The 19,938-nt window shown below is 45.2% G+C and overlaps 2 protein-coding genes across 2 annotated transcripts in view; both read left to right on the top strand.

Annotated features, from left to right (window-relative positions):
• Positions 1 to 6,464: 6,464 nt before the first annotated feature.
• Positions 6,465 to 10,331, top strand: LOC121456098 (protein Wfdc21-like). The gene is made up of 3 exons (XM_041663917.1): positions 6,465 to 6,620; positions 8,643 to 8,743; positions 10,196 to 10,331. The coding sequence occupies exons 1-2, from the start codon at positions 6,524 to 6,526 to the stop codon at positions 8,735 to 8,737; spliced, it is 192 nt and encodes a 63-aa protein (XP_041519851.1). The 5' UTR covers positions 6,465 to 6,523; the 3' UTR covers positions 8,738 to 8,743; positions 10,196 to 10,331.
• Positions 10,332 to 11,475: 1,144 nt separating this feature from the next.
• Positions 11,476 to 19,938, top strand: part of Heatr6 (HEAT repeat containing 6) — a 31,350-nt gene continuing 22,887 nt past the window's right edge. Inside the window, exons 1-6 of the mRNA XM_041664652.1 lie at positions 11,476 to 11,717; positions 13,517 to 13,624; positions 15,285 to 15,425; positions 16,385 to 16,500; positions 17,552 to 17,666; positions 19,235 to 19,336. Of these exons, the coding sequence (XP_041520586.1) occupies positions 11,499 to 11,717; positions 13,517 to 13,624; positions 15,285 to 15,425; positions 16,385 to 16,500; positions 17,552 to 17,666; positions 19,235 to 19,336 (801 nt within the window). The 5' untranslated portion in view covers positions 11,476 to 11,498. The remainder of the gene's footprint in view (positions 11,718 to 13,516; positions 13,625 to 15,284; positions 15,426 to 16,384; positions 16,501 to 17,551; positions 17,667 to 19,234; positions 19,337 to 19,938) is intronic.

The following is a 19,938-nucleotide window of genomic DNA, read 5'->3' as shown; positions in this document are numbered from 1 at the left end:
TGCTGCACAAACGTGATGGCGTGAGTTCAAATCCCTCACTACACTGAAAGGCAGGTGTGACCATCCTTGTGCCTATAAATGTGGAGCGCTCTATGAGGTGGAGACAGGAGGATCATGGGGTTCGTTGGCTGCCAGCATAGCTCTACTTCAGTGAGAGACCCTGTCTCAAGGGCGTAGGGCAGAGCGTGACAGAGTGGGACATTTGATGTCCTCTTTGGCCTGTTTACATGAGCACACAGGTGTGTGTACCTGCACACACACATACCGATGTACATATAGCCCGCAAACATGACGATGAGGAGGAGGAGGGAGAGGAGGGGGCAACCACTGTGTAAAACCAGACTAGGTAAGGCCATGTGTGAAAAGGAACCAGCCCTTGAGAATTTTAATAACAGGGGTGATAATACATATTTAACATTAATAGCATAATAACATTAACAAATAGGGATAGAGCTGGGAGATACACACACGCACAGTGTGTGTGTGTAAAATACAGCACGTACAAGTGCCCAGTGTGTGCCAATTCCCTTTCTCCCCACCCCATTTCTCTCCGTCACTCAGAGTGGTTTCCATTCTGTGGTGGTTTTAATTATGAGACAGCGGCTATTTTCCTCCACTTGGCATGCTGGTATGAAAGCAAGGCATTACTCAATGCGAAGAAAGATCTTTCTTCAGAAACATCAGATACTTATCAGGGTTAGGCCTCACATGCCTGTCTTGACCTAGGTCGCAGATGCCAGCCTGGTTCAGTGGGAGGGAATGTGTCATCCTCTCTCTGTCTCGGACCATCCGTGCGGTATCAAAGGAGACTTCACACAGCAACACGATGCTGGAGTTAAAGACCGTGTTCTCAGTTGCACAGGTGTCTGCTAGGCTGGAGCTGGGGTCAAGTGCAGACAGTCTGGTCTGGTCCGGCCCAGCAGACCCTTACACTGTCTAGATCTGGTTCAGATGAGAAGGTGTAGGCGGGAGAAAACATGTCTCTCATTCTCCCAGGGTGCGGACCTTACACTGTGGTCCCTGCCAGGTCTCACGCTCTAGTTTCAAAGTCTAAGGGGGCAGGAGAGCTGGTATTTGGAACAGTTCAGTTCTCACTAATCATTACTTGGCAACAATCCCTTTGTCTTGCAAGCATTCTCATCAAGAACGAAGGCACTTTGGGTGGTGGGTGGTGACAGTCCCCTCTAGTCAATGTTGTGCTTTTTATTGCCTGTGACATTTTTTAAATCTTGTCCCAGGGAATGACTCTTTATCAGAAATTGATCACATGCTATACTTCTTGACCTTCGTATAGGAAGCATGAACCCATGTGTGATCACAGAGTTAATAGCAATGTTAGATTAAGCCCTGGAGTCTCTTCACGGCTTAATTATAATATCCAGTGGAATAAGACACGAACAGGTTCTGGCTCATTTTTATTCATTCACTTTGTAGTCTTTCCTCAGTCCTTCACACAGCATTGCACAGGTTGCCCAAAGCAGCCTGCTGCAGAGACAAGGAAGAAAAAACAACAATCCCTCCTGTAGATGTTCATAGTACTGACGGCCGACAGTTCAAAGATGTGGTGTCAAGAGTACAAATACATACATACTACACAAACACGTGTGTGTGTGTGTGTGTGCGTGTGCGTGTGCGTGTGTGTGTGTGTGTGTGTGTGCGTGTGCCTGTGTGTTTCTCATATGCCCAATAAAAAATGGCTTCTAACTGTGGCAGCAGGGAAAGCAGCCCAGAAATGCCATCAGCAACCTGAGGAGTTCCCTGCCCATTCAGAGACTTTCACCCAAATAGAACCAGACCTCTGGCTCTACAGGAAAACTTGAGGATGAGGCAGAAGAGGGCAAGGTTAGTGAGCTTAAGTACTTAGACAGGAAGATGGACAGGGAAAGGATGGTACAGGACAAAGACGTGAGCGTGGGCATCTCAAGGCAAGAGTCACACTCAGCTGTCTTGGCAACACCTATTTATATGCTTTGTGATGTCTAAACTACATTAGTCAAAGAATGTCATTTATAAAAAGGTTGAAAGATTAAGTAATGTTTTTAATCAAGTAAATTTTTAAAAGGTATTTCATGTGTGTGCCTGGTAGTCACAGAGGCCAGAAGGGGACATTAGATTCCTTGGGAACTGGGATTACAGACAGTTGTGATCCACTATGTGGGTGCTGGGGAACCAAGGTCCTCTTAACCATCTCTCCAGCTCCCAACATTGAAGTAAATCTATGTGCAAATGAAATTATAAGATGGCCTGTGGGGTGTGTTCTTTAGATTCAGAGATGAAAAGGAAGGGCCACAAGCACTCTAGCCCTAAATAAGCAAGATTTGTTCTTTCAAACTTTCTTGACAACAGGAGATGCAAACTCGCTCCCAGGGTGAGCAGCTCCTTTCCCTTCCTATGACCCTTCCGTCTTTCTCCATTTTCTTGCCTACTTCATCCCACCTCACAGACGAGACCGCCAAGGCTGGAAAGATGGCTGACTGGAGCCACACTGGTCAAATTCTCGCCTTCAGTGTCCTGGGGATGACTCTCCCTCACCGGGTTCGAGGCAGAAGAAGGGGCTAGGGGAGAGTGAAGACGGAGTTGAAGTGACGATGAAGCAGACCTGGCCCCGACACATCCTCACTCAAATTCTCCCACTGGGCAATCAGCACTGACTGACAAACCACCTTACCACCTGTTGGAACATTAAGTACAGGAATGTCTGCAAGAACGTCGGTGTAAAGCTGGGTGACGGTGGCCACACCTTTAATCCCAGCTCTTAGGAGGCAGAATCAGACAGAGTTCTGTGAGTTCGAGGCCAGCCTGGTCTACAGAGTGAGTTCCAAGACAGCCAGGGCTATACAGAGAAATCTTGTCTCAAAAAAAATTTTTTTTTAAAAAAAAAAGAATGGCAGTGGAGGGGCTTAGCCTGGACTAACTCAAAGGTTCAGCAAAGGCAGATGAATAGTCACACCCTTGGCTCACGTCTGGAGTGTGTCTCTACTCAATCACCAGTCTTGTTGGCTTCTTGGTCTCCACAAGAGAAAATTAAATTCCCGAGGCACTATAGATTTACAAAGTTTAAGTATCTATTTAGTTGGCAGCCTAAAACGAGTCAGCACAAGTTAAATATATCAAGGGCATTTGTGCACCAAGAGCCGAGATGGTGGGGAACCCAGCCTCTTTTTGCAGGTGGAGAACCCAGTCACTCATGCAAAATGCAAATGGAGTCACTCCTGGTAGTCCTGGGCAAGCAAGGTGACTTTTGGTTTCTACTTAATATTTCTATAAATAAAATACTCTCTGTCTCAGCTGGGTTTTCTGTTGCTGTGACGAAACACCATGACCATAAACAACTCTCAGAGGAAAGGGTATATTTCAGCTTACAGCTCTCAGGTTATACTCCATTGCTGAAGCAAACCAGGGCAGGGACCTGGAGGCAGGAGCTGATGCAGAGGCCATGGAGGGGTGCTGCTTACTGGCTTCTTCCTCATGGCTTGCTCACCCTGCTTTCTTAAAGTACCAGGACCACCAGCCCAGGGATGCCATCCCCCACAATGGGTTGGGCCCTCCCCCGTGACTCACTAATTCTAAAAATGTCCCACAGACCTGTCTACAGGCCAATCTTGTGGGAGTGGCTTCTCAGTTGAGGCCCCCTCTTCCAAAATGACTCAAGTCTGTGTCAAATTGACACTATCTATCTTTGTTCTCAGTCAGCAGGGTTTCTAGAAAGTTGCTTTCCTCACAGGCTGTTTGCTGGTTTCTAGCTCCCTCCCTTAAAGAGGAAGCTGCCTTCAGAGTAAGTCCTAGCCAGCCCTGGTGGCACACGTTTTTAATGCCAGCACTCGGGAGGCAGAGACAGGCAAATCTCTGTGAGTTCAAGGTTCAAGGCCAGCCCAGTCTACAAAGCGAGTTCTAGGACAGCCAGAACTGTTACACAGAGAAACCCTGTCTCGAAAAAACAAACAAAACAAAAAAAATAAGTCCTATACCAGTTGCCTCTATAGTCCCTGCACTGAATGCTAGCTGTGTCTTTTTCACTAACACGAATTCTTCTCCACACACTCTCAGTGGCAACAAGGTGGGATTCCAGTGGGGGTTATTGAGCTCTGGTGCTGTTGTTTTAGAGTGCGGACCTTTATGGAATATCCGGTTCAGCGAATTCAAGATCCCAGGATGGGTCTGAAGTTGGCCCACCTTCCACTTCTTGTCCCCCCCACCTCTACCATTCACCATTCTTATTCTTCTCTCTAACTTTATCATTTGGCTAGAGAAATAAATAAATAAAATAAAATAACCACCCACCCCCAATAATCACTGAGGACAATAAACACCTGACAAGGAGCATTGAACACAAACCCACCCTAGCTGTCACGACCCTCCCAGGAGAGACATGCAAGGCAGAGACAGTAGCAATTACGTATTAGGCGTTAACAGAGTTCAATAAGAACTATGCCAAATCCAAAGACCAGGTTCCTCTCCCAGGGTTGGGCCTAGGAAAGTTATGGAGGTGACATTTGACCTAGGGTGATTGATTGATAGATAAGGACTTGACTTTTGACAGACAAGAATGCCCACATTCAGAGAAGAAACGGAAAGGAATTCCATGTCCCAGGCACAGTCGAGCTGGGCAGGTTAAGAGTTACTGTACTGACCCATGTGCACGGAACAGAGCTCAGGAGCGCCTAGATGGCAGAGACAACGGGACCCAAGAGAAGAGATGAGGGAACAGGATGGAACACATCATTCAAACTAGGAAGTCCCCACATGATTTGAGGATCCCTCAGGATCCAATAAGCACATGCTTAGGTCACCAGGAAAAAAAAATCAAAATGAAGCTATATAAGAAGAAATAAGAATGATTTCAATATACCATTGATGTTTGTGCAATTTGTTTTAGGCCTCAGGATTATAAAAAAAAATACGGAATCACATGGAAAGGAGCTGTGTAATCATTCCAGGGTTGAAGAGCTCTAAAATCTCTCCCGGCTGTTATGGATCGAGCATGAAATGTCCCTATCATGGGCTCCGGTGTTTGAACCAATTGATCCCTAACTGGTGCTGCCTGGGGAGGATTCAGAAGTCAGAGAAGCTAGAACTTGACTGGGGGACCAGGGTACTGGGGATGGGGCTTAAGTGATTTCTGTGTGTGTGTGTGTGTGTGTGTGTGTGTGTGTGTGTGTGTGTCTGTCTGTCTGTCTGTCTGTCTGTGTCTGTGTGTGTTTCTGCATCTGTCTGCCCTCTCTCTCCTCATCTGCAAAGCTGTGAGAAGTCCCAGTTGCACACACACTCTACCATGCCTTCTCCACAACAAAACCCTCAAACAGCGGACAGTGTAGGGGAGCAAAACCTTCCTCCTTCCAGCTGCTTTAGCCAGGTATTCTATCACAGAGACGAGACGTCAGCCATGTGCCAGGCATTAGACCTAGTGCAGAAACTGTGTGCCAGCAGATCTTCCTTTGGGCTAGACAGAGTGGGGTTAAAACACTTTCTGCATGGCCCATAACTCTGCCTTTTAACCCCCTTGAGAGAGCTAGCTCGTGTGGAGTCAGCTGTTTATCCAAAGGACCTCCGACTTGTGACAAATGAAAGGAAGGGTTTCTTCTGGAGCCCAGAAATAGGAACCGGGGCCCTTGTGAAACATCAAGTGTTCTCTCCCTTCCTCTTCCCCGTCCTGTGTGTGTGCATGTGCGTGCATGAGTGTGCATGTATGTGTGGTCCTAGGAACTAAACTCAAGGCCTCATGCCCTCTACCACTAAGTTATATTCCCAGCCCAAGTACTTGACTCTCTAAAGAAATTAGCCATCTTCCTAGGAACCTACCAAGGGACAACAAACTGACCCTGCTACCCATCACTCCTCACCCTCACCCCCGGCTAAGTTCACACTTAGGCTGGGTGTCACTATCGCTCCATTCCAAGTCCCGCGGCAGGCTGAGAGGCATCCTGGGGTGGGGGATTAACATGGATATTGCCAGTTAGGGTTCCCCAAAACCAAGACTCCAAGCAGCTGAGACAATCACATCAAGGCAGAGGAAAACTGCGGCGGCTTACTGTCTCATCAACAGGTGACTGTACCCCACTAGCTCTCCCACTGCCTCTTCCTGTCCTCAGTTTACTCTCTGTCCTAGAGCAGCGAGGGGAGAGGTGGAAAAGCAGATGAGGGCTTTCCTACGGCAGCCAGCTTCTGGACTGTAATTCCCTAAGGACACCTTCCTTATCCGAGCATGCTCCGTGCCCAGACTTGGCCTCTAATGCTTTGTTGAAAATGAATGAGAGCCCCTCAGGCTCCCCAACTTTCCAGCTTCAAGAGTCCTGTTTGTGGGACAGAGGAGAGTGTTCTTGGCACAGAGCCTGCCTTGGATAAGTGGCACCACCCAGGGCACACGTGGTGTGTTTCCAGCAAAGCTAGTTTCCGGGCGGGGATTTGGCTTCCATGATGTGCAGACCCGCCCCTGACTTTGCATCCTAGCTCCGTGGGTGGGAAGGTTTAAGTTCTAGCAGTTCTCAGCTCTGCTGCATGTTGGCTGAAATCCTCCACCGGCAGCATGAAGCTGGGGGCCTTCCTTCTCTTGGTGTCCCTCGTCACCCTCAGCCTGGAGGTTCAGGAGCTTCAGGCTGCAGTGAGACCATTGCATCTCTTAGGTAAGTTCAGGCAAAAGGTAGCATTGCTCTGTCTTAAATGAAGATGTCAGAAGTAGGCCATCCAGAACCACTGCGCATGCGCGCAGAAAGTGGGGCGGAGAGGGAGGAAAGAAAGCTCTCTTTAGGATCCTCGTTGATGGTCACCTCTTAGTTCCCTAGAACAGACTCCCTTTTCTGCCTCTTTCTTTTCTCCCTCCATTAGCTGGTCACCTATGTGAACTCTCCGCTCCTGCTTGCTCAGCAGCGGTTCTCCACCTTCCCACTTCTCCCTCTCCACCAGCTTCTTCCTGTCTACAGAAGGCATTTTTCTAATTATGACAATCTCCTTTACCAACGATATTCTCAAAAAAGGTTTTGTTGCCATAGGTTTTTGTTGTTTTTTGTTTGTTTGTTTGTTTGAGACAGTCTCAGACCGTAGCCCAAGCTGACCTCAAACTTACAGCAATCTTCCTGCCTGGTCCTGCGAAGCTGGATACAAGCATGATCCACCTCACCTCCTTTGACCTCTCAAAGGAGTAGTCTGCCCATTCTTCCCTTAGCCCTTTGGTAACCGCAGCCTCAAATTCTGCCCCATTAAACTCCTGACGCATTACTCTCGGGTCCTCCGGATGAGTCTCCTGACTCTTCTCAGGAGTAAAGTCTCATCTTGGCAGCCCTGACACTGCAACCCCCCTCCCCACCCTGCACCCTCCCCCCAACACCATGCAACCTGGTTTATCTTTTACTGAAATGTATCGCTCCGAAATGTCTTCAGATTCAGCTTAGGCCTCTCTTCTTTACTCTTTTCCCTACTCCATCAACTTCCTGTTTTTGAAACATTGCATCTTTTCCGGCCCTTGCTCTCCCATCTCCTCACTGTGTTCAGCCCTGATTACTCCAAGGCTCTGCCATTGCAATAACTTCCCCCCAAAGCTCTCCCCATCCCTCTCTTCCTTCTTCCGTGTGCTGACTAGTTGAATCCTGGTTCTGTCTATATTTTCGCAGCAGATAATCTTCTCAAGTGACACCTCATTCTCTTGGCCTGTCAAATGGACCCCCAGATCCTGCTTGCCCTATGCAGTGCTTGCTTCTGCTTTACTTCCAGCCGCTCCCAAACGTGCCCAGAGAGGCAAATTAGGTATGTCTAAGGGACACCACCTGAAGAGTCATTCCATGGAAGTGCCTCAGTAGAGCCTGCGCTCTAAGGAACACAACTCTTCCTTGAGAATATTCCTGCACTTCAAGGCTTGCTTTTTCTGATGAACAAGAAATAATGTCGTTTCTCCTCTGAGCCCTTTGAGTCTTCCAGTTTCCCTTTGCAGGACACTTGCAACACACTGCTTTGTTTTCAAGACCTTAAATGGCAGTCTTACTTGCACTGGAAGGCGCCAAGGGGCCTTATGTATAGAAAAAGTTTATATAGAGAAAAAGCTCAACACAAATATTTAATGATTGACCACACTACTGTGAATAGGGTCAAGGGGTCTTCAACTTTCTCATCTTAGAGGAGCATCAGCACTGGAAACACTGGGGACTATGCTGTAAAGCGGAGCTAGGGAGACTAACCTCACAGTCAAAATCTCCCCTGCTCTGCTCCATGTCCTATGGTGTGGGGATGTGTTGTCATTTACGCCACCGTCTTCCTTCCTTTCCACAAATACGACCGACCCCTCTATCCACATCTCTAAAGTGGGCTTGCTTTAATGAAGTTATGTGTGTGCCTTGTTTTTAACAGAATTAAACGGTAACAGCTTACAAATTATACTCTGCCTTGAGCGAAAAGAAACTAGTGAAATCTACTCCTTAAGCGAGGACTGTCATCCCCAGAACTTGAGCCTAAAGCACAGTGGCTTTCACCATCTGTCTGTCTGTTGTGAGAGGGTAAATTCACTGTGTAGTCCAGGCTGGCCCTATTTGTCTGTTGAGAGAGGGTAAATTCACTGTGTAGTCCAGGCTGGCCATTAGCTGAGGAGCTGCCTGCCTCGGCTGGGATTTCCGGTTTATCCCACCTGCCTGGCTTTCAGATGATCTCTTCTGATTTAGGTGCCTGCACTGAGCTCTGCAGAGGTGACTGGGACTGTGCACAAGGGGATCAGTGTGTCAGCACTGGGTGCGGTCATGTCTGTGTTACAAGTTAAGACCAGGTAAAACCATCTTACCCTTACTGTTACCACACATCTCGCCTAGACCAGGCAGGTTAGACATTTGACCCCATGGGACTTCCAGGAGTTGGTAGGATAGACTCCCATGTGTCTCCCTAGAGTTTCTCCCCTTTTCCCTCCATGAAGAAGATGCACCTACCGCAGGATGGTGCTTTCCAAACCTTTAGAATAATTTCCCCACCCAGTCTATCCAGGAGAAAAATCAGACAAGATTTGAGCAAGAAGATAAAATCACCCATTATTCATCACCCCAAAAATGATGTCTGTTTATGACTGTGATACATATTTAACTGTGCTCAAATATAAAAAATATATTTAAAAACAAGAATCTTGTAGCTTTTTGATTCCTTAGCTTTTCAATTTAAAAATAATTAACCAACAATTTTAATATCAGTACTTATCCTCAGTCCCATCCCACCATCTTTGCCTTCTCTGTGGCCCTTTGTATATGCTCTTCTGCCAACAATCTTTGTAAATATAAGCTTACGACATTTATTTTATAATATTAATATGACTGTATGACTATTAAAATGTGCACACCCTTATTAATTCCTTTGGGATACAACCTGATATATATAATCAATGACCAAAGAATAATCATAGTAAGCCTTTGATGCACATTGCCATATTGACCTAAGCAGATGCTTTTTCTGTAAAATATTTAATGGGATTCATAATACTGTATAAGTTTCCCTTTTTAATTTTCAGTACCTACTAACTGAAAAAAAAGAATAATAAAAAACTACTATATGGTATGTCTAAGGGACAGGACTTGAAAAGACAGTCTAGAGTTGTGGGAGTGCTTCTGTAGGTTAAATTGTATTAGCATATTTAGCATATACTCTCAACACCAAACTGTTCGGATCAACAGTCTGGTAAAGCTCCTGCTGCCAAGACTGGCGATCTGAGTTTGATCCCTAGAATCCACATGGTGGAAGGAGAGACCTGGCCTCAAAATCTGTCTTCTGTCCCCTTAGGCCACGACACACATGTAAACTGCACATACACAAACACAAACATCCACACAAATAAATCAAAACAAAACAAACCTAAACTGTTCGTGCTCAGAACACTGTATTTGTCCCACCCACCTGTAGCACTTGCTGGCTTCTATACAGTGCTATGGGTTTCCAGAATCAGGAACTGCTGTTTCTCTTTGCATTCTAGGTAGCTTCTTACCCCTCAAACAGCAGGTCTCAAGAACATTCGAAACAGGTTTCTCTGTGTAGCTTTGGAGCCTGTCCTGGGACTCACTCTGTAAGCCAGGCTGACCTCAAACTCACAGAGATCCGCCTGTCTCTGCCTCCTGAGTGCTTGGATTAAAGGCATATGCCACCTCTGCCTGGCAACAAGTATACTTTTTATATCTATTTCTCCAACAAAGAATTGTCTCTAGGGTCATCTTCTCTAATAATTGCACCTCTCTTTCTACAGTTTCTACCTTGAAAAAAAATTGCCTGTTTGGAACTCCATGCCCAAGAAAGCTCTTAAAAATGGAGGCCATGGATGAAGATTACAAGGAGCACAGTGGGGGAGGGACAAGGAGGTGTTTCTCTTAATAAATCATTATTGTAAAAGTCTCCACATTGCTTGCATTATTTGGAGGTTGTCGTGCTTTGACTATGACATGTCTCCCACAGACTCATATGTTGAGGGCAGTTGGTTCATAGTTGATGGCACTGTTCAGGAAGCAGGGCATTACTGAAGGAGGTACATCACTGGGGTATTTGTCCTGGGCCTGCCTTGCTTCTTGTCACTGCCTGCTTGCTTTAGGTGAGCAGCCTCAACCAAACACACTTGTTGGCAAGATAATTCTGCTTTACTACAGAGCAAAGCAGGAGAGCCAGCCACAGACAGCCTTAAACCTCTGAAATAGGGAACCAAAAATAAATTTTCCTTCCTTTAATCTGTCCCTCTTGGGTATCTAATCCTAACAGCAGAAAAGCTACTAATTAATGCCAATGTGTTGAGTTCTGATAACATCTATCCTTGTGGATGGCAGTTTGGGTCCACCAAGAAAATGAACATCCCTATTCATCACCAACCGAAGGAAAACTATATGCAGAGTTCCCAGGGAGGCCTTTGAAGACTGCTTGCATTGACTTGAACTACATGATAGCAGCCCCTACACACCAACCTCTTACCCTAAAACTGTGGAAGTTCACAGCTTTGAAGTATACTCTATGATACCAAGGTCATTAAGTCTTGAATAACACTTTATGTGGGTCACCTATGTCGTTAAACCCGGACTGTTCACACAGTCTCTTCATACCTCTATTGTGGTAAGAACGAGGCCCTACATCCTAGCTCAGTGCAATGTTTGAACAGGTCTTGAGGATTGCTTTAAATACTCTTGGTGTCGAGCAAGGAGAACCGCTGCTATAACAATCAGTTTATCTCACTGGGGGTAAGGAAGATCAAGGATTCTGATAGGATGTAAGTAGGAGTACAAGGATGTCACAGTGCTCTCCAGCTTCAGCCAGAATCTTGAAACTCTAGGAATGTCAGCCCGACCAGGAGCGAACTTTCTGAGAGGATAAGGAGGGGGAGAGGGGCGAAATTTTCAAGCTTTATTTCTGCCACTTTTTACAAGATACCAGGCTGATGGAATGATACCCTCATCACCACAGTTGCAACCAGTAGTGCAATAAAGACTTTCCGGAACTAGAGCTCTCAGCGAAGTCCTGCCCCCAAGCGGTGCCCCGGAAGTATTTCCCAGCTGGCTCACGTAGGAAAAATGGCGGCGGTGCAGGTCGCCTCTTCGCTTCCTTGTGGGCAGCCACGAGGGGCCCCGCGGGAGCTGTCGCCCGAGCAGGACGATGGGTTCCGCCGCTTGTCAGCCAGGCTCCGCGCGCTGCAGCCGGATGACAGCACCGTGTCCCGCATGGAGATCCACCTGCTCTTCGACCAGCTCATCTCCGAGAACTACAGTGAGGGCGGCGGCGTGGCCCCCGAGGTAGGCGGCGCGCCTCCCCCTTCCTGGACAACGGCAGGTTCTTTCCTCCGGACCCTCCGGGTGTCACCAGTCCTCCGAGTGCCTTAGTTCCAGGCTGGCTTTCTCCCTTCGTCTGTGCCGTATTCTCTGCCCTCCATCTGAAAGGCTGCAAGCTAGCATCTTTCAAAGGCTGCTGCACAGACGCCCTAGGCTGCCATCCCTGGCGAACGATTCCAGGGATGTCGAGGATAATTTTTGTTGGTTTCGTTGATGAACACACTGAAGCTCACAGAGATCCAGCGTCACGGTTTTGGCTAATTGGAGCCTACGTTTGCCCTGGTGCCTGTGTTTTCTATTTTGTTTCCGCACTAGCGCCTCCTCCTTTCCCTCACTTCTACTGTCAGAGTAATCTTACTGATACACATCGGACCCTGTGTATCATTAATTCCCTAATTCTTGAGCCAGTCCTACCATGGCCCCCAAACACCTCCAACTTGAGGACTCTCAACGGTGACTTTATTCGGCTCTTCTCCCACAGTCCCAGTCCGTTCTACTCTACCCACCTGAAATACACACAAGGCGGACATGCTGTTCCTTTCCATTATCCTGGGGCCTGTCGGATTAAAATCCAGCAGAATCTGTCTCAAACATGTTCCTCAATTCAGTCTCCTTTTTATTCTCATTGTCTCTGCTTTAGGTAAACTAATTCCTGCCCAAACTGTTCCCCTGGTTTCTCACTGGTCTTCTCCAGACTAGCCCCTTTCCAGACTGTTCTTTGCCAGAATCTACTATTTAGTTTAAAAAAAAAAAAAAAGCAAACAAAAAAGCCCATAAAAGTGTAAAACTAGTCAGAGATTTTCATTGTACATTGGCAAATGGCAGAAACAACTTGCTTAATAAAACAGTCAGTACGTGAAGCTCAAGGAAGGAGGAGATTTTAAAAATAACTGAACATTTATATAGAAAGGGGGAAAATCCAGACAAGCTCAGCATGGCTAAGGGAGCGGAGTGGAATGAAGAGTGAAGTTAGGGGGACTTTTATTTGTACACTTTGATATTTTGTGCAGCAGCGACAGGTGTGCTTTTCCCCTTTTCTCCTCTTGGACCCCAGGTGCAGTCATCTGGAACGTGTTGCTGTTCAAGACCTGAGGGCTTTTCGGTCTCCAAGGCTCCCCACCCTCCATCCCCATCTTTTGGCTTTTTGATTGCTTGTCTGCCTGGCAAAGTTCTGCTCATTCTTCAGATCATTCCAGATTCTGCTTAAAATTCACCTTTACCGGGTTTCTGTGGAATTCTTTCTGTTCTTAATTTACTTTATTTGTGTTTCTTTCTATTTCCCTCACTAGACTGTCAGTTCTCCGTGGTTCAGGGAAATGTTTGGTTAGCCTTTTAGCCTGGCTCAGAGCCTTTTTACTTAGCAAGCGTCATTAGGTAGTGTCATTTGTGGTTAGCGCCTTCTTTTTGTTGTTGTAATCTTTCTAATTTTATGTAAGTCATGTAAGTGTATTTCTGATTTGCCCCGTAGCATTGAATGTCTGACTCGCTTGGTACTTTTAGCTGTAGCACGTGTGCTTTTCCATGCTGGAATCCCTTCTTTTGTTATTTAATTGTACTATATGGTAAAAGTTCCTTTCCTTCTTTTTATTACTTACTAATTTTTGTTATTTCATTCCCCCAACCCTTATTTTCTGCCTCAACTTTCACTGGGATATTTTCCCTCACTGGGTGTGGAACATTCATTATACTTTTCCCATTTGACTGTGTTTGGGGTGCTCACTCGGCTAACCGGTGCATTTATCTTTTTTTTTTTTTTTTTTTAGGATGTCAGTGCTGTTCTTGTGCGGGCTTGTCAGTTGGTGCCTCTTAGTCAGAATCACCTTGTCAGCAAAGTGTCCCAGCTGATCCATCATTTACTTTACAGACTGCAGGTAATCATGTGTGTCACTTCAGGGCTCAGACTGAATGCAGATATGGTAGGCTCAGCTCTTTGTTCTGTTTGAGACAGGATCTTAGCTCAGGTTGGCTGAGAAAGACCTTGCCCTTCTGATCTTTTTGTTCATGTTTATTTAAAGTGTTGGGATTACAAATGTTTGCTGCCATGCCCATGGGTTGTCTGATCTTTTGAAAAGCTTCAAATAAACATAATGCCTTGAACTGGGAGTTCAACTCAGTGGTAGAGCCTTGCCTTGAGGGCCTGGCACACATGAGATCATGGTTCAATCCCAGCATCAGTACCACCAAAAAAAAGCAATGTTTAATAAGAGTATATCATTAAGACCAAGTAGAACTCTGACCGAATATATTATCTGAGAGATTCTAGACTTTTGCTTATGAGAATATTCTTTTATGTTTGGTTCAATAAACCAACATGATTCATGCCAACTTAGATTTTTTTTTTCCCATGGAAAATAGAATTGATTGAGTTATATCCCAGAACATAGTCAAATGATTCCCTGTGTCTTTCCCACCAATATTACTCACTTTTCCTGAAACTCTTATTTTTGAAATCTATATAAAACCCCATAAGTATCTTGGGAACAGGGAGCCTAAGGATAAAAAGACCACAGTTATTTCTGCCAAGATCTGTTCTGCAGTTCTCCATCTGTAAAACTTGTAAGTGAATCCATGAGTAGATGAGTGTACAAATATCAGTTAGCATTGTCTCAACCAGAATCCTTCAGACTGCGAGAGAGGAGGGCATCCAAATAAAAGCAGAACCCTGCTGCTGGGCAAGGGGATGGATGCTGGCGTGTAACCAGCTGCGTGTGTTAGATGCTGCGTGCAACCAGCTGTGTGTGTGTCAGATGCTGGTGTGTGACCAGCTGCGTGTGTTAGATGCTGGCGTGTGACCAGCTGCGTGTGTTAGGTGCTGGCGTGTGACCAGCTGCGTGTGTTAGATGCTGGTGTGTGACCCGCTGTGTGTGTTAGATGCTGGTGTGTGACCAGCTGCGTGTGTTATATGCTGGCGTGTGACCAGCTGTATATATTCCAGGTTTAGACTGTCACAGACAGATGTGGGATGTCTTCTGAATTTTCACTATTGTCATGTGTTTCATCTCTGTCACTGGCAATTGGAGAACTTCCCAACACCTGTGGCATCAAGAGCCCATAACCAACTTTCTAACATTTGATGACACTAAATATGGACTTGAATGTCCGTAAATTGGGTTTTGGTCAGCCCACTTTTTCTTGAGAAAATTATAAACTCTAGGGGACAGGGATTTGTCATATCTTCTTGGCGTATTCCTCACATCATGACAATACATAGTTAGCAGATGTGTTTGTTTGCTACGTATTAGTTGAATAGTTACTATATGCTAAGTCAGTTTAATTGAATTAAGACACTTCAGTGTATTGAATTTTGTATCTGTACTTATAGTTGTCAGTTTCTAATTAGTTCCAGGAAAAGTTACAAGGACTACCAGGTTCTACTTTGGAGATATCAAAGGGACAGAGTGATCAAGACCCTATAGCAGGGAGACGGTCTCCCCCTATCTTGATCAAACTTAGAGCCAATGCTTTGGTACAAAAAAGATGAATGTGTGCTCTCTTCCATTAGATCATCTCTGTTTTTCCCTTTCTTGTTAGGTGGTTGTAGACGAGCAGAACTTGGATTTCCTATTGACCTATACAATTTCAGCTATTCAGCAGTGTAGCTCTTGGACACACATGGAAATTCTTCAAGCCCTGGCTGCTCTGGTTTACTGCAATGGTTCAAAATGTCAAAAGGTAGTGTCTTAGGTTGTGTTTTGTTACCATGATAAACAGCACAACCAAAAGCAACTAAAGGAAGAAAGTGTTTATTTCATTTTACAACTTATAGCCAATCATCCAAAGAAGCTGGGGCAGGAACTGTAGCAGAAACCACTGGGAGATGCTGCTTACTAGCTTGCTTCCTCTGGCTTGCTCAGCTGTCTTTTTTATACAGTGCAGGCCCAACTGCCTCAGGATGGCACCACCCACAGTGGGCTGGAGCCTACTACATCAGTTAGCAGTTAAAGAAACTCCCCACAAACGCTTCTCCAGGCCACCTGATGGAGACAGTTCCTCAGTTGATGTCCCCTCTTCCCAGGTGACTCTAGGTTTGCATCAGGTATTTTAAACTGTTACATCTTTCCTTTGAAAGACAGTCTCATAGTCTTGAGAGCCAAGATACCTGTTTTCAAATATCCATCCTGCCACAATTACATGTATAGCCTTCCTGGATCCCTTGTTTGTTCATGGTAAGATATTGCTCTGAGGATGAAACAGTGCTTGGCTATAACTGTTGGCCATTATTATCATCGTCACCCTTTGTCCACTTATCCAAGACTAAAGAGCCCCAGCAATTACCTAGTCATGATTTTTTTTAAAAAAGATTTTAAAGATTTATTTATTATTATGCATTATTGTCTGCATTGCCAGAAGAGGGCACCAGATCTCATTACAGGTGGTTGTGAGCCACCATGTGGTTGCTGGGAATTGAACTCAGGACCTCTGGAAGAACAGCCAGTGCTCTTAACCTCTGAGCCCCCTAGTCATGATTCTTACTACTGATTCCTGGCATATGTTTAGGTAGCCATTGAAGGATATACCTAATGGTTAATTTTTTTATATTTAACTGTTCTTTAGTTAGGAAAATATTGTCTAACAGGTACAGTCTTCCTAGAAGCTATTCTTATACCCACACTGTTGATATTTTGTTTCAGTATCTCCCAGACCTGCTAGGCAAGAGCGGCCTCTTGATGAAGTTGAGTGACTCAGCTCACTCTGATCCTGAGGTCAGGAGAGCTGCAGTGCATTGTATGGCAAACTTGTGTCTCAGGTATGTGGATCCAACCTGGTTTCCCAACAGTAGAAGGTAGAACTCTCCTGGGCCTTTTGTAGATTGTAGAAAAATAACCTAGGTTAAGCTATGCCTGGTGATGCATGACTTTGATCCCAGTACTCAGGAGGCTGAGGCAAGAGGATCCTTAGCTTGAGGCTATCGTACATAGCAAGTTCCAGACCAGCTTGGGCAATAGGTCAGACTGTCTCAATAAACAAAACGAGAGAACCTAATTTACATTTTCCATGCTTTTTAGCAGGGTTATCTGGTATTGTCTGTTTTTAATTAAAGAAAACCTATCCAGAAATGAAGGGAGAAATGCATGCTAGAAGTGATAGGTGTGTAAATATGTCAGTCAGTTTTATTTTCTGTTGGTGTAAATTTTAGTCATATTCTTTTAGAAAGAATATTTATGTAAATTTAGGCTCTTGTGAGAGTTTCTGTTAAGCCCATATTCTTTAAGAAGATGGAGCTGGCAGGCGGTGGTTGGCACACACCTTTAATCCCAGCACTCAGGAGGCAGAGGCAGGAGAATATCTGTGAGTTCGAGGCCAGCCTGGTCTGCAAGAGCTAGTTCTAGATCAAGCTCCAAAGCTACAGAGAAACTCTGTGTCAGAAAAGAAAAAAAAAAAAAGATGAGCTGATACCATACCATGCAGTAACAGACAGGAAGCACAAACTTGGCCTTGTCTCTACGTAGTTCTGTCTGTCCCGTGCCTGGGAAAGCAGACTCGGTCTTGTTCTCACTCCGCAGGATCTGTCTGCGGTATTTCCCTCCTATGACTGAATGGCAGAACCAAAAGATTATTTCTTCTCCACACCTCCTCCACTACGCTGCTGTGACATAGTTCTCTTCCACCTTCATGTGTGTTCAAGCCTGTGTTAGTCCAGCAGTACTAATCAGCCAAAGTGGCGTTTCTAGAGTACAGTAGCATTCAGTGATGTGTGCTAGACTTAGCAGTCTGCGTTGCTGTTGTTAATTCTTACCTATCTATAAGAACCATTTCAAAGGAGACTGCTTGAATTGTTCTCTCTGCTTGTGTTTTAGTGTTCCAGGACAGCCGTACCTAGAGGAGTCCTACCAGAATGTCTGCTTCCAAGCTTTCTTGACCATTTTACAGTCTCCAAAATCGTCTGATATGGATGATATAACATTTTGCATGGTAGGTGGGGCTGCAGTTAACATCCAAACGGAGACTAGAGGATTTGACTGCTCTATTAGATTCATCTGGAAAGATAGAGCTACACGGATGTGTAAATGGTGTCTGTAAGTCATCAGCACTGAGGCCACACCTTTGAATTTAAATGATAAAGAACCATTTTGCTTGCTTTGGTTTGCTCTGAGTGTTGTTTTGACACCTTGCAAGGCCATATTCTTTCTCCTCCTTAATCTAAAAACAGTACAATGATTATGAATGATTTTAGAGTAAAAAGGAAGAAAGGTATTCAATAATATCATTTTAATGACAAATATGGTGATATATGAACATATTTTAATTCAGAAGCATATATTTTAAACATTATAGATCTAAGGTGGTGAAAGTTATTTTTGGTACCTGACTGAGGTATGACTGCTGGAAATAATTCATCCTGTGGGTCCCCAGCTTTTTGAAAGAGCATGTTTATCATTTGATGCCTTGTTTTACAACCTTCCCATTTTTTAAGTTTTAATGACTCTTAGACAACTTCCCTGTGCATATTTATATACGTCATGGTTTCTGGTAGCTACCAATGGAATAATTTGAGCATGTTACTTAACTTCCTGGTACCTTCATGTTCTGCCCATATTGTGGGGCTTTTATGTGGTGCACAAGATAAAGCATTTAAAATGCGTGACAGAATCATGTCAGTGTTGTTGGCTTTTCACAGTTAGCCTGTGTTAGCTTATGTAATTGTCACAGCCGTAATTCATGAACGTCGACTTCTCCCACTATTTCAACAAGTCTGCAGTTCACTGCTTCCCCTGTGGGGGATTTCTAAAGGATGGAGTCCTAGAAGTGAGGGCACTTGATCAGAACTGCCCTCCCACCTGTGCCTTGGCCTTTAGGAGCCACTCAGGGTGTTCATTACAGAGCTTTTCACATCTTCTCTCTGCTCCTTTAAAAAAAAATTTTTTTTTTTTATCATTTGTTTGGTTTTTGTGATAAGGTTTCTCTGTGTAACAGTTCTGGCTGTCCTGGAACTCATTCTGTAGACCAGGCTGGCCTCAAACTCACAGAGATCTGCCTGCCTCTGTCTCCCGAGTGCTGGGATTAAGAGCATGCACCACCACTGCCCAGCTAAAAACTTTTAAGTGCACTTTATGTATTGTGTATGTGAGCATGTAGGCATGCCGCAGCACTTGTGTGGAGCTCAGAGGACATGTTGGAGAAGTTGGTTCTCTCCTTCTACCAGGTGGGTCCTGGGAACTGAACTCAGGTCGTCAGCTTTGGCAGCAGGCGACCGTACCTGCTGAGCTGTCTTATAGGCCCTCTGCACCCCTTCTGCAGTCTCACCCACCCGCTGTCTTGCTCAGTTATGCTTGCTGACTTAGAAGTGTACACAGTAAGAGGGCTCTTCTAGACAGATGCCCAGGGCGCTCATCAGCCTTGGTCTCTGGTCCCCGTCTCTGCTGTGTATGCTGCTTAAAGTGTTCCTTCATCTCTTCTGTTCTAACAGTTACAGAGTTGGTCCCTGAGGAACCAGGTCTTACTCTGCCTTCTAACTTGCATCTCTGCCACCCTCCCCTCAGTTGTTACAGAACGCACTGAAAGGCATACGGTCCCTTCTTAATGGCGGGAAGATGAGAATGGCGGAAACTGAGCACCTGGGCGCGCTCCTCGCGGTGCTGAAGGTGAGGCGAGTCTTCAGCTTCACACCCCAAGTGTGGGCTCTCCTGTCCTTGCACCTCTCTGGCCAGCCCTCTATGGCTTAGAAGGTCTCAAGTGGATTATAAGAGCAAAGTAAATTGTTCATATTCAAGTGTTCTCAGTTCAAATTAAGAGCAGAGGACAACCACAATCAATATATCAAAGTTTTAAGAATTACTTTGGAATCTCAGAAAAGAATCAGTAGTGAGATATAATCTGTAAATGATTTAATTACAGATTATCTTGAACCCACCTTTCCCTTTTTGTACTTAAGGAGCAGTAGGCTGCTATGGCTAGCTCCTGAGCCTGCACACAATGGGAAAATTGAGTCACTCTCTGAGACCCAGAGCCTTTCAGTTCATCCAGGAAGAATCAGAGACACAGTGTTCACCTCAGGTCAAAGCCATCTGTGACAGTCTAGTTTTGTGACCAATATTTTAATTACTTTCTCTTAATCCTTAAATAGAAAGGAACAAATATGGAAATAGATGAATAAATAGAAACAGTAAATTAGGCGCTGGAGAGATGGCTTGTTGGTTAAGAGTGCTGGTTCCTTTTACAGAGGACCCGGCACATACTTGGTGGC

The sequence above is a fragment of the Microtus oregoni genome, unplaced genomic scaffold, assembly GCF_018167655.1.
Source record: "Microtus oregoni isolate MIOR12 unplaced genomic scaffold, Mior012 000015F_ref0000493, whole genome shotgun sequence".
In the NCBI taxonomy this organism is placed as follows: Eukaryota; Metazoa; Chordata; class Mammalia; order Rodentia; family Cricetidae; genus Microtus; species Microtus oregoni.
The sequence above is the reverse complement of the archived record's forward strand: the minus strand, read 5'-3'. Positions and strand labels throughout refer to the sequence as shown.